At 39.9% G+C, this 14,943-nt stretch overlaps 1 protein-coding gene across 1 annotated transcript in view; it reads left to right on the forward strand.

The window, feature by feature from the left end:
- The window catches only part of TM9SF3 (transmembrane 9 superfamily member 3), a 64,562-nt gene that overhangs the window by 32,560 nt on the left and 17,059 nt on the right, over positions 1-14,943 (forward strand). Inside the window, exons 8-9 of the mRNA XM_007940003.2 lie at positions 4,509-4,603; positions 12,344-12,474. Coding sequence (XP_007938194.1) covers positions 4,509-4,603; positions 12,344-12,474 — 226 coding nt within the window. The remainder of the gene's footprint in view (positions 1-4,508; positions 4,604-12,343; positions 12,475-14,943) is intronic.

A 14,943-nucleotide genomic window follows, 5' to 3' on the forward strand; every position in this document is an offset into this window, starting at 1 on the left:
CCTTAGAGGTATGAGCAGAGGTTACTTCCACTCTAGAGCTGTTCAGTAAAGTGAATATGCACTTCCCCCTGCCTCCCCAGAGATTGAGATCTAGTTAGATCTTCATAAGGACTACAAGGATTTCACAGTTAATGAAGTGATACTGTACATTAATCTCCAAAACCAGGAAACACTGTGCAGAATAGGAGAAAAACATTGTAAATAATAGTAAACAGAGAGTGGGAGAGAAGTCCCATGAGGTTAAGAAATTAACTGGATGACTTAAGGAAAAAATATCCTAAGGTAATTTGCTGTCTCCATGATTTCTGGTACTTTTTTTTTTTCTTTGTAGGCAAAACTATTTTCAAGAAACTGTTGACTTGAGGCCTCTTAGATTATACAAAAAAAGTTGTATGTTCATAAAGGTCTCGAGACCCAGTAGAGTGGCCAGTAGCCTTGTAGTCAGAGCTGTGACTGCCATGGATGCAAACTGCTCTGAGCCTGGGTGGCAGTGGTGATAATTCAGGCACTTCAGATGCCACCCCATGAAATCCTCAATCAAATGACACTTTTTTCCTCCAGTTATTTTAGTTCCTAATGCATTCTTACATATGCCTGCCTGGCATTTGGTGGATAAACAGTAAACGGTTGTTGGAAAATGACTCTTTGGTTGTGTATTAAATATTTAGCTGTACGCTTAATTGCTTTCCATTACTAGACAGTAAGCTCCTGGAGAGCAAGAATTGGCTTCATTTGTTAGAATTCTCAAAAATAAGAGTTTTGCACATTAGAAGTAATCAATGCTTGTTGGACTGAACTGAATAATTATCAGTGGACAAAGCTATTTCTCTGTAGTCCTATTGTGTTTTTTTTAATATAACCTTTGCAATTTATTTACCATAATAAACCATTATTCACTGCCATTGAATTGATTCTGATTCATAGCAACCCCCATTGGGTTTCCAGGGCTGTAAATCTTTATGAAAACAGACTGCCTCATCTTTTTTCTGCGGAGTAGCTGGTGGGTTCAAACCACCAACCTTTTGGTTAGCAGCCAAATGCCTTAACTACTATACCACCAGAGCTCCTTATTTACCATACTTATTGAAATGATTGACCAAAATGTAAACTTAAGGGTTCTGGTGAATAATTCATACTTTAGGGTATAATAGATCTCAGATGAACTAAATCCTAAGTACAAGTAAAGCCTTTCAAATCTGCCAAGAAATAGTGCTCCATATAAAATAGTTGATTAAATTCATCCTTACCAAACTTACACTGACTGTACTGTCATAGTCTTATGAGCCACTAGAGGGTAACCTCTCCTAGAATCCAAGTTTTTGCTTTGTTCCTTCCCAAAATGTTAGTATTAAAATTTAGGCAAGCTCTTTCACTTGCAAACCTTCAAGTTTTATAGATATGAAACCACTCTCTAATACCTGGAATTAGCCCGCAAGTCATACATTGTTATTTTATTCTGTCATAACAACATGCTCTGTTGTGCTTACTTGAAGTAAATATAGTTGCCTATATGATAAGTGGAGCTCTGGTAGTGTAGTGCCTAAGGCACTTGACTGCTAACCAGAAGGTTGGCGGTTCAAACTCACTAGCCACTCCTCGGAAGGAAGATGGGGCAATCTACTTCCGTAGTGATACTGCCTCGGGAACTCAAGGTAGGGTCACTGTGAGTTGGGTCCGACTCGACGGCACATAACAACAACAATAACATATGATAAGTGGGTGCTCTGGTGGTGTAGTGCCTAGGGTATTTGACTGCTAACCAGAAGGCTGGTGGTTCAAATCCACCAGCCACTCCTCAGAAGGAAGATTGGGCAATCTGCTTCCATAGTGATAACTGCCTTAGAAACCCAAGGAGGGGTCACTATGAGTCTGATCCAATTTGATGGCAGTGAATTTGGTCCCTTTTTTTTTTTTGGTATAATTAGTAATAATGCAGTGTGTATTGTTATTGTATGAAAGTGGCTAACATTATTGAGGTCCCATGTGAGAGGCTTTTTGCGTTTTGCACATTTTCCTCATTTAACCCTCATATCAACCCTGTGGAGGGGCTATTAGTTTCTCTGTTTTACAGATGAGAAAAGAAAAGGTCGGAAAGGTTAAGTAACTTGACTGAGATCACACGGCTACTGGTAAGGGGTGCAGCTGAGATTTGAACCTAGGCTCTCTTATTCTAGAACTCTTCTGTTATTTACTGTGCTATGGAAATCAAAATAGAGATAATAAAAATACAAGTGATGAGAAAATGAAAAAATTTGCACATAAAATTGGGATGACTCACTCCAGAGTAGGAATGATTGTGAAGGACACAGAGCCAGTAAGGTGGCATGTGAAGATGATGGTGCCTCTGTGATCACAAAGCAGTCGGAGAAGAACAGTATTATTTTGAGGGTGTAGGTAGAGGGTTGGCATTCACGTGGAGGGTAATGTGGTATGATGTGAGCTCAAGAAGGCATAGAGCTTGAGAAGGAAAGGGTGAGCCTGGTGACAGTGCTGCCGCTGCTCTGAAACTTGGGGTGCTGAGGGGCCAGGCGGCAGGTGGAGGTGAGGCAGCCCCTTAGGCGTGCCTCTCTGTGGTCTTACAGAAACGAGGAAGGACAGTTACCGGCTGCAGCAGCTTCTTCAGTGTAGATGAAAATGGTCTATTTTGGGGAGAGATGCACATAGGTTATCTGTGGGAATGAAGGCTATGTCTGATATTTAAAGCTTTGACATTTGCTCACACGTCCAATTAGTGGAAATGTCTCTGGGGATGGCAAATTTAAATACCTAGTAGTCATTTTGGACTCTCAGTCACACATGCCTTTTTTAATCCGTTCTGCTGGTATTAGGAACTTCTGATTGGTAGTAGACTGGTTTTAGAAAAGAAGCCTTTCTGTTTCCAGCATAGTAAGGCCTGTGTCAGCCTTCACACACATCTATAAATATAAATAGAGTATGGATCCAATTTGTTAATAATAGTCTGGAAGATAAATTAGTACATGCACTGTTTAATTGGCTTCTTGAAAAGACACAGTTGTTTTTTAAAACTAATTAACTTTGATACTCTCAGTCTTTTAAACGTGGGAATGACAAATTCTTGTATTACTACCACATTTGGGTTTCACTGTATATTAATGGAAATGAAATACTGCAATATTTTTAAGAATTGTGTATCCACTTTAAGAAAGTTAAGGCCAGAGGACTGCTACATGTTTGTATTCTACAAAGATGGACAGTGGAATCTGATGATAATCATTAGCCAGAAGATGGTTAATTTACGAACATGGTACATCCTACCAGCGTGCACATTAGGCTCATGTTCTTATAAATTCCTTAGCTCAAACTGACAGAGGTTATGTAGTCTATCTGCAGACTTTATTTTACATTCCTAGTTCCAGAAATAGTCTTTATTGTTACTTGGTTATATATGTTTCTATATCACAGTAAATGATACTGTCATTTCTCATTCTAATAGTTCTCTTTGTAATTAGGCTTTTTTTTTTTTTTTTTTGAGGGAAAGTGTCAGTTTTATTCAACAGGAGAGTTGGTCTGAATTATTGAAAGATGACATTAAGAATTGCTGATCTGAGTCAAAGTTGACTTGTGAACCTATGGAACTTTAAAAAATCATTTTTAATAGGAAACTAAAGAGAAATCTGTCTTCTAATTTTTGAAATAATAGTGATTAATATAAGTTGTACTACTTCCATTTTATTCCCATCATCAGGCAAGAATCTTTACGGTTGAATCAAGTTATGAAGAGGAATAATCTAGTCATTTTTCCTAACAGATGACAAACCTGTTCCATGTGATGTGGTTGGTTTGCAGGGTGGCAAAACCCTTTTAGTGCCAGCTTCTAATATTTTTGTCAAAGAAATAAGAAATATTTGTTTAGAATATGTTTGAAAATTTAACTTCAGATGAAGAAAAGGATCACTATGGTATCAGGGAGTTCGGTGGTATAGTGGAGAAGGCATTTGGCTGCTAAACAGAAGGTCAGCAGTTCAAACCCACTAGCTGCTCTGCAGAAGGTGAGGCGATCTACGTCCATAAAGATTGACAGTCTTGGAAATGCAACGAGGGTTTCTGTGAGTCAGAATCAACTCTTGGTGTTTGGTTTTTTTCCCAAATAGTATCATTTAAATGTGGTGGTGGTGTTGTTATGTGCCATCGAGTCGGACCCGACTCATAGCGACCCCTCCTTGGGTTTCCGAGACAGTATCACTACAGAAGTAGATTGCCCCATCTTCCTTCCGAGGAGTAGCTGGTGGGTTTGAACCGCCAGCCTTCTGGTTAGCAGTCAAGTGCCTTAGCCACTATGCTACCAGAGCTCCCCATTTAAATGTAGTTTAACTAAAAGTTTACTCACTGGGCAACCTTTTGAGGTTCTTTGTAAGCTAGGATATAATATTTTTGTATTTCTGTTAAATTTACCTTTGAAATTAAACTAATGCTAATACAATTGAATGTAGGATGTGGTCTTTAATTTGTTGGTTGTAATTGATCATATACGTTGTTTTGCCTTTCAGGAGGGGATCGATGCTCAGTACAGCCATATTTGTTTATGCTGCTACATCTCCAGTGAATGGTTATTTTGGAGGAAGTCTTTATGCTAGACAAGGAGGTAACTTATGAATTAGGACTTTGTATTTTTAATTATAGATGCTAATGTTTTACTCTAAGGTGTTTGAGACTTACAATGGGCAGTACAGCCATTATAAGACCCTTTTTTATCCCATTTCATATATCCCTACCAAAGCTATTGTGTGTTCTATCTTGTTCTTAGGTTGTTGTTGTTATGTGCCATCAAGTCGGACCCGACTCATAGTGACCCCTCCTTGGGTTTCCGAGGCAGTATCACTATGGAAGTAGATTGCCCAGTCTTCCTTCTGAGGAGTGGCTGGTGGGTTTGAACAGCCAGCCTCTGGTTAGCAGTCAAGTGTCTTAGACACTATGCTACCAGAGCTTGTTCTTATGGAATCCTTGAATATCCTTTTTGAAAATTATGAATGTTTAATAGATGATCTCCATTGTTCCCTGTGAAATTAGCCCTGAGGAACATGTTGGAGAGCATATTTTCAGTTATTGTTATTATTTTCCTTTGAGTTACCTAGCTCTTGCTTAAGATGTGCTCCATGGGAGACCTCCCATAACATATATCCTGATGCTGAAGATAAAGGCATGTGTAATGGCTCATCGGTAGTTTCTGAGCAGTGTAAGGAGAATAGGAGGGAGAACTATTCAGTTCTGTTGACTATTAAATATTTATCAAGGAGCCTGTGCAGACATTGCTGTCACTGTGTCATAGTGCCACTATGAGTGCTTCATCTCAAATGCTCTTTTACTACCGTGACCTAGAAATGATAAGAGATATATGATGTTTCTTTATGTGATGGCGTTCAGGGCTCTTTAAGTTTCTTTGTGTTCTCATTAGTAGTCTGGGGTCAGCATAGTGCTGAAAGCAATAGATTGCATATTTTACTTTATGGATGAAGGGTTGTTGAAAGACCTTAAAACTGTTTTCCTGGATGAGAGATATCCTTGTGTGATTTTCACAGCCCATCCTAGGCAGTGTCAGCATTAGGGGACCCTTCCTTCTTTCAGTAGACTAGAGAGACTTTTAGGTTATAGTAGTTAGAGCATAGGATCAATTTAAAGTTTCCTCAGGATATCCTGGTCTGCTGTTGCTTTTTTCATTGATTGTACTAAACCAGACATGGTTTTCAGTATAGATAATTCTTTGGATTGCCTGAGGGAGTATCTTTGTGGATTCCTGACTATTTTAATTAAATGTTTAGTCTCTAAATTCTACCTCCAGATACAGGAAATGAAGTTTGTCATACAGAGCTACCATCTTCAGGAAATAAGGATGCCTAAGGTGGCTTCTCCTTTGAATTTGACCTAGCAGTCAAATGCCTTAGGCACTATGACACCAGAGCTCCCATTAAGGTGGCTTCTGCTTTGAATTTGACCTAGATCTACTAGTTTGTGCCCCCACATGCAATTACTCCCCGCACACACACACACACAGGAGGCTCCAAAGTAGAAACAGATTTATTTATTTATTCATACTTGGACAAAACATTTAGTCTGATTTCAAGTTAAGAACATCCAACCAAACTTTCTTGTGCTATACTTTTCTTTTTTTAATTTTTACTGTGATTTGAGTGAAAGTTTATATAACAAGTTCACTTTCCATATAGCAGCTCACATACACTTTGTCTCATGACATTGATTCCAATTTCCCACAGTGCAATAGCTGTCCTCCCACTTCCTCCCTATAGCCACCTCTTCTCTATGTCCTTCCCTCCTATGCACTCCTGCCCCCAAACTGTCTTCTTGTACATACAGATCCCTTCAATTCTCCCATGATTGATCTCTCTAAGGAATGTATCTACCTAATGTAAATGTTCAGCTCATATGCCTATCTTTTACTTGTCTAGAAGTCACAGGAGTGGGTTCAGTTGCAGACCAGAGAAAGGCAGCTAGGGGCCATAGTCTCAGGGTTTCCATCAGGCTCTACCAGACCAGCAAACCTGGTCCTTTTATTTTTTTCAATGATTTTGAGTTTTGTTCCACATTGTTCTCCCATTCTATCCAGGATCTCCTACAGAGATCCCCTTCCTAGTGGTTGACAGTGGTAGCCGGGCACCATCTAGTTCTTCTGGTCTCATAGACTTATAGGCTGAGGATTGCATGTTGTACCAGTTGCTTGAACTAATTGTTTCCATGTGTCTTTTTTTCCTTCATTCTTCTTTGCTCTAGATGAGGAAAGACACATTGTTGTATCTAGATGGCAGCTTGCCAGCTTTTAAGATCCCAGTCACTACTCGCCACAGTAGGATGTGGAACAATGTTTTGTGTAGTGTGTTATGCCAGTTGAGCTTGATGTCCCCTGCGACTATGGTCCCAAGCCCACAGGTCCAACTACTCTCTCTCTCTGGGTAGCTGGCTGTGCCCAAGAAGTGACTACAACCTTGTCCCTTGTCAGCTGTACTGTATACCTGGGGATTCTTAAAGAATATACAAATACACTTGTAGAAACATGGTCTGCCTACCCTATACATGGTCTTGGGCACACTCCCCCCTGCATACACATACCTAATAGTTCAGCCTGTTCACCCATCTATCTACCCATACATCAGTGTTTGCCTTCACTGACAATACAGTACTGTATGTGCAGAATGGTTCATCTCTATTGTCTGTATCTCCCATGCACTCTCTCTGTCTTCCTCTTCCTCGATGCCGTTGTGTTGATCATTCACATTTGGTATATTGCCCTTCTTTTCACCCAAATCAATCCTTGTCTCTACCTAACAGTGTCCCATTCCCTCTCCTCCCACCCCTGGTAACCAACAAAGAAAATTTCCTTCTATATATAAACCTTTCCTTGACATTTTACAATAATGTACTAATAAAATATTTGTCCTTGTGTGATGGACTTACTTCACTCAGCATAATGTCCTCCAAGTTCATTCATGTTATGTGGTGGTTTGCAGATTTTATGTTACTCTTTAGGGTTATATAGTATTCCATGGTGTGTATGTACCATAGATTGGTTATCCATTCTTCTGTTGATGGTCACCTAGGTTGTTTCCATCTTTTGGCTATTGTAAATAGTGCTGTGATGAACATGGATGTGTATATATCTGTTTTTGTCCTGGCTCTCACTTCTTTAGGATATATACCTAGTAATGGAATGGCTGGGTCAAATGGTATTTCTTTTTCTTCTTTTTTTTTTTTTTTAATGCATATATATATATATATTTTGTGATTTGGGTGAAGATTTACAGAGCAAATTCACTTTCCATACAGCAGTTCACATATACTTTGTCTCATGTCATTGACCACAGTTTCTCACAGTGCAACAGTTCCCCTCCCACTTCCTTCCCATAGTTACCTCTTCCCAGTGTCCATTCCTCCATACACTTCTGCCCCCTGAGCTATCTCCCTGTGCATAAGCAGCCCTTCTTTCTCCCATGATTGTTCTCTCCAAGGAGTGTATCTACTTGAGGTAAATGTTCAACTCATATGCCTGTCTTTTGTTTGGCTGGAAACCACAGGTGTGGGTTCAATTCCAGACCTGAAGGGCAGCTAGGGGCCATAGTCTCAGTGGTTCCACCAGGCTCTATCGGACCAATAAACCTGGTCCCCACCTTTTTTTTTTTCAAATGGTATTTCTAATTCCAGCTTTTTAAGGAATCGCCATACTGCTTTCCACAGTGGTGGTATCACTTCACAGTCCCACCAGCAATGTATGAGAGTCCCGATCTCCCCACATCCTCACCAGCATTTGTTATTTTCTGTATTGTTGAATTTTGCTACTTGTGCTTGGACAAGATGGTATCTCATTGTTGTTTTGATTTGTTGTGCTGTACTTACTCTTAAAAAATAGTAGAATTTAGGCCCAGACCCATAAGTATCAATCAAATCTTACCAAGTATTAATCTAAAGATTATTTTCTGACTGATAGAGCCCTGATAAAATCTGATCATGTCCTGATATATTTTATCTGAAAGATTCTTAAAAGCCAGGTTAATACTGAGGCCCACATAGAGAATTAAGAATTTTTCAGTTATCTCAGGATTTGAACTGTACTAAAACTCAAGGGTCCTCAGTGCCTGGATAATGCTCCAGCCCCGTTTTGAACCCAAGGGCACTTGGAACTTAACCAGAGTCTCCAAGGGTATGAGGAGCAGTAGGAAACACAGCGGTGCAGATGCTTGGGCTACTCATTATTACACCGTGTGGAATGTGCGCGGGGTTCTTTCTGACCGTTCAAGGGAAAGGGAGAAATAAGCAGAGTAGGGTGTGGAGTTTTACAAAAAGATACCTGCGGTGTAGTAAATTACTTAGTGTGGCTTTTCTACCCATAAGTCTTTGTAAACTCCCAAGGTGGGCTTTTCTGTGAGCAACTGAGGAGCTCCTGATTGCTGAAGGTGTCCACCTGGAGTATTTCTGTTGGGAGTGGCACAAAACAATGTTCTGGGAGGTGCCCACTCTCTCTCAGGTGCTTAGAGTTCTGATGCTATGATTAGCTAGTTTGACCACCCTGCTGGGCTCAAAAGGAGGCCTCCTAGAGACAGAACTCTCTCTGACTGCTGGTTGAGGAAGACATGCTGCTGAAAGAGACACGGGCTCCTGAGACACACGTTGCTGGGAAAGAGATACAAGAGACACGCATTGCTGAGTGAGACACCAGGGGACAAGCACTGCTGGGAAAGAGACTGTGAGAGACGGTGGGCTGGGAGAGAGACTGAGCGTTTTTCCTGAACTCGAATTGTAGCCTGTGGTGCTTCCCTAATAAACCCCATAAATCGTGAGCTCTGTGTGGCCACTGCAGCAAATTATCGAACCCAGGAGAGAGGTGGTGGGTGCTTTGGAAGGAACGGTTGGAGAAGGGGCTGGAGGGGGGAGGCAGCATGTCTGGCCTTGTAGTAATAGGCCTTGTGCTATTGATGGTGATTCTGCCTTCCTCTTGTGGGATTAGGGGAGGTCAGAACATGTGGCCTCCCTGCACTTTTTGCAATACCCAAATCTGAGAAGATAATGGAAAGTTTAAGAAAAGAGAATACTTGGAAGGAATTAGAATTAAATAGGAGAAATAATAATTAGTTGTCACCCTTTCTGCATTGTTCGTATGCTACATATTCTCGTTGGAAAGGAGAGGTTCTTAAAATTTGACCTGGTAGGGAAATAAAACGAAAGAGAGGGTTCAAGAGCAATCAGTTTTTCTAGAGGAATGTCAAGGTTTGGGTTAGTAACAGATGTTTAAAAATAACCTTATATGGGGTAAGACAAAAGGTAGGGAACTGCTTGTTTTTCCTAGGAGACTTTCTGTTTGGGTCCCTGTTACTGCCTAGGGTCGATCCAGTGTTAAATGCTCACCTTCTATTCCTGTGCAGTACGTTGTGTCCCCTAGCAGTGCACTTGCTTGGACAGCTCTCTGTTCCTGTGCTGGTTGATAAGAACAATGTTTAACATTTCTGATTACATAGTTAAAATATTTTTCTCTTGGTTATTTAAGTAGTAGATATTCTGTGTAGAGTTTTGGTGATACAAAGAAGTGAGTCACATTTACTGTGCTGTGATTCTAATTGCTGTGAGAGAGCTCATGAAACACGGTGTATTTTCTTTTTCAAATGTTGAAATACATATTTATAATCATAGAGTTAAGAGTTAATTTTGAGACCATCTAACCCAGGTTTTTTTCCTTAAAGCAGTATAATAATTCCTTTTTCAATTGAAAGCTCACGTGAAACTCCAATATGTAAGACAATTGAAAAGTGGAATTATTCTCGTTGAAGCAGGGCTAGGGGACCTGGCCTCTTCTCCACCAGTCACTGCATGGATACCTTCAGGAAGCCCCAGAACTCTGAGTACCAGTTTGAAAATCCCTGTTCTAGCCCAGAACGATTGAGTGGTTTACCAGAGTTCACAGCAATTCAGCAGCAGAACCAGGACAAAGTATTGGAACATTTTACTGCAGTTCATTGCTCTTTTCCGTTATGCCCACTTCAAGAGCTATATATGAGCTGTTGTTTTGAAATACTTACTTGGATACCAGATTTCACGATCTCTTTTTTCTTTAAATTTTATTTATTTTGTTGTTGTTGAGAATATACATAGCAAAGCATAAACCAGTTCAATAGTTCCTGTGTGTACAATTTAATGACATTGATTACATTCTTGGAGCTATGCAACCATTTTCACCTTCCTTTTCTGAGTTGTTCCTCCCTCATTAACATAAACTTCCTGTCCTATAGGGTTCTTACCTGTTCCTTCAAGTTGCTTTTATCAAATTTGATCTCATGTGGACACTTCTTAAAAGAGCATAGTGCGCAGGGCAGACCTTTTTTATTAGCTTAGCTAAACTATTTGATTTTAAGAAGACTTCAGGGGATAATTTTAGTTTAAGGTTTAAAGATTATTTCAGGGCTGTAGTTTCAGGGATTCATCCACCCTCCATGGCTCCAGAAACTTTGGAGTCCATGAGAATTTAAAATTCAGTTCTCGTTTCCTCCCCTTTGATCAGGATTCTTCTGGGACATCTTTGGTCAGAATGTTAGTGGTGGTAGCTGGGCACTATGCACTTCTTTTGCTCTCATGACAGGAAGCAGGTGTTCATGGAGGCACTGAGGCACACATCCCACAGCCTCCTATTCCTAACTCCTTTCTCCTGTGTTGTTTCAAGTGAATAAAGACCAAATGTGCCTTGAGTAGCTGCTTGCACACTTTTTAGACCCCAGTTTCTCTGCAGTGAACGAAGAGGTAGAACAGTAGCACTAGACGTTATTAGGCCAGTTAACTGGAACGTCTCATAAACACATGACCCTAAACTCCCAAAGCAGGGAACCAGATCCCATTGGGTGTTTGGTTGTACATTAACAGCCTCAGCAGCTGCTCCTATTTGGGGGGGGGTCATTGTGGCAAATACGTCTATCACACAACTTTTGCCAATTCAGGTTTTTACACGTGTCCAACTTATTGATAGCAATTGCAGTCATTGCCTGTGCAACCCTGTCTTTGATGAGTGCTGTTTTTCTGTCACCGTTTTGTCCTCCTTCCTCCCACTCCTGGTTGTTAGTAATAAACTTTGATCTCTATACGTTTGCCTTTCCTTGTCCTTCTATTATAAGCAAGGTCATAGAATATTTATGCTTTTGTGATTGACTGACTTCACTGTCACATAATGCCTTCAAGCTCTTCTGGAGTGTGGCACGTGTCTAGACTTCATTTCTCCTTCTGGTTGAGTAGTATTCCATTGTATGCGTGTATCACATTTTGTTTATCCAGCCATCTGTTGATGGGCATTTAAGTTGTTTCTTCCTTTTGGTTATTGTGAGTCATGCTATAGTGAACATGGTGTACAAGTCTCTTTCTGAGTCTTTGCTTTCAAGTCCTTTGTGTACATACCTGGGAGTGCAATTGCTGGGTCATATGGTAGTTATTTTGTTTTGAGGAACACATTGTTTTCCACAGTGTTCGGCCCTTTTGCATTCCCACTGCCCACCAGCAGTGGATAAGAGTTGCAGTTTTCCCCACATCCTCACCAACATTTGTTATTTATTATTATTATAATGATTATTTATCTTAGCCATCCTAGTGGAAGTGTAATGGTATCTCATTGTGGTTTTCATTTGCCTCTCTCTGATGGCTATGACAATAAGCTTTTTTTCATGTGTTTGATAGCCAGTGTTGTCTTGGGTGAAATGTCTGTTTTAGTCCTTTGTCCATATTATTGTTGGGTTATTTTTTTGTTATGATTTCAAGATCTTCACATTAAACTTTTAAATAAGTAATTTAAAGGTATTTTAAACATTAGCATGTCTGTCTGGTTTTCATAGTTCCCTTTCTCTTTCAGGAAGGAGATGGATAAAGCAGATGTTTATTGGTGCGTTCCTGATCCCAGCTATGGTGTGTGGCACTGCCTTCTTCATCAATTTTATAGCCATTTATTACCATGCCTCAAGAGCCATTCCTTTTGGGACAATGGTAAGTTGTTTGAATCTTGCCTTTAAGCTGAAGAAGTATAAGTTTCTCATAACAGTCCTGACATCTCTCCTAAGTACCTCCTATTAAGAGTTTTTATAGTTTCAGCCAGTCTTTACCCAGTGCTGGAAAGTCAGATGAGGGAAAAACTCTTGTTCTCCTCCATATCATTTTGGTTAAGTTTAAAGGTACAGTTACACTTTTTCTCTTCTTGATTCTGTGAGTCAGTAAAATGAAAGGCTGACTTTAAGAAGGACAGAAAGAGAGTATATTAGGTGTTTTCCAGAAATGAGAGAAATCAGTGATCATAGTTAGCAAAGAGTAATTAATTACATTCACAGCTGGAAATGAACTTTCTTCGTAGTAAGTCTTGGACATCAGAAAGGACACGTAGGGAGTGAAGTTACTTCTGAAAGATGGTCTTATAAGTAAGTCACACACACTCCTCACAACGTGGTTCGATTCCAAAGATCAGGTTGTTACGTGTAAATTGTCATTACGTGAAAGTGCAGGATGACCACGTCAGATCACAAATTGGAAAATGACTACATCTTATATAACTGCCACATTATGTCATTACATAATAGCCAAACCACTGAGAATCATGGCCCAGCCAGGTTGACATATAACTGTAACCATCACTGCCACCACTGGTCTTGCCTTATACCTTAGTGTTTGTTAACTACCAGACCTACGTCATTAATATGCAAAATAGTGAGATAGTAGATTTTGTACTGTGGTTGTAATTGGGAATTATAACAAGATAGCAAGTGAAGAGTAGCTCTCTTTTCATAGTGCTTAAAAATTAAAATTCTGCTTTTTAAAACTAATTTTTCAATTATAAAAATATATGGAACAATACTTGCTAATTCAACTTCTTTTACATGTTCAATTTACTGACACCTTAATTCTGTTGTTAAATTGTCGCCACTATCTGTTTTCAGATTTTCCATTACCATAAACAGAAACTCAATGCTTGGTAAACAATAACTCCTTTTTCCCCCTCCTTCCTGCCCTTAGTAGCTACTAGTAAACTTGGGTCTCTCTATATTTCCCTGTTCTGGATATGTTATACAAGTGAGGTCATATAATATTGATCCTTTTGTGATTAACTTACTTCACTCAGCAGGTTTTCAAGGTTCGTTCATGTTGTAGTATGTTTCAGGGATTTATTTTTCTCTATGGCTGAGTAATCATCCATTGTTTGTGTATACCACATGTTGTTTATCTGTTCCTCTGTTGATGGATTTTAGGTTGTTTCTGCCCTTGGCTACGAGCTCTGGTAGCGTAGTGCCTAAGGCACTTGACTGCTAACCACAAGGCTGGCGGTTCAAACTTACCAGCCACTCCTTGGAAGAAAGGTTGGGCAATCTACGTCTGTAGTAGTACCTCCTCAGAAACCCAAGGAGGGGTCGTTATGAGTCGGGTCCGACTCGATGGCACATAACAACAACAACTACTGCACTTGGCTATTGTGAATAGTGCTGCAGTTAAAATTCTGATTGTTATTTTTTTCGCAAGTTTTGAACTTCATATTGATGAAAATTATGTTTCAAAGTTGCTTGGTCTCACTAAAATTGGTAAATTCTACCGCTTTGTAAAGGGTGGCTTTTAATGTTAATATTCAGTATATCTTTAGATAATCTAATGCTATTAATTACTAAAACACATTATCAAGCTCACTGCTGAGCTGCCAGAGAGGGTTTGTATCATTGATCTGTGGTATATAACAGACTGGCTGTTGCTGTTTAGAGCCTCCCACAAAGCTGTGTGTTTAATTTGCACTCTAACCTGGATGGAGACATGCTGAGGGAGAGGCATTCCACTGGCCTCACGTTCTAATCAGGTGTGGGGTCCAATGTTGTCTTTTCATTTAAGAGTATCATAACTTGTTCAGAACATGAAATTTGAAAACTTGAGGTGAATGTCCAACCAACTTCATTAAGTGTTTAAACTACTTAAATTTGTGTTTTCAACTGTTTGATATGTCTTCTAAAATCACTGGTTCTTGGCCCTGGCTACATACTGGAATCGTTTGGTGATTTAAAAAATTTCATTGCCCAGACAGTTAGTCTGTCCTGCTTTAAACTCAGTCTGTAGTGTTTACCTTCTTTCAGGACCCAGCATCTGGGGATGGATCTGTCAGCTGAGAGGCTGGTAGACTATAAGTATCTGAGAAGATGGGTGCCCCTACTAAGAGAGTACCCCTAGTTTGAAAATCAGGAGTCTTCAGAGCCTCCTACACGTTCCTCACCAGGCCTTAGCTCCTCCTTCCCCCCATTCTTTTGCTCTCTTGGACCTTGAGGCTTCTTTAGGTGTTGCTGGTCTTTTCCTGTGCTTTTTCAAAAATTTCTACAACTGAAGTCTTAATCCCGCAATGGTAAAAAATGGCTTCTGCCTTACACCAGAACAGTAGAGATTTTGCCCACTCGGAATCTGGGATTTGGTTAGAATACCTTTGTCATCAAATAT

This window comes from Orycteropus afer, unplaced genomic scaffold, assembly GCF_000298275.1.
Source record: "Orycteropus afer afer isolate SDZICR_OR568_19922 unplaced genomic scaffold, OryAfe1.0 scaffold00064, whole genome shotgun sequence".
Lineage (NCBI taxonomy): Eukaryota > Metazoa > Chordata > Mammalia > Tubulidentata > Orycteropodidae > Orycteropus > Orycteropus afer.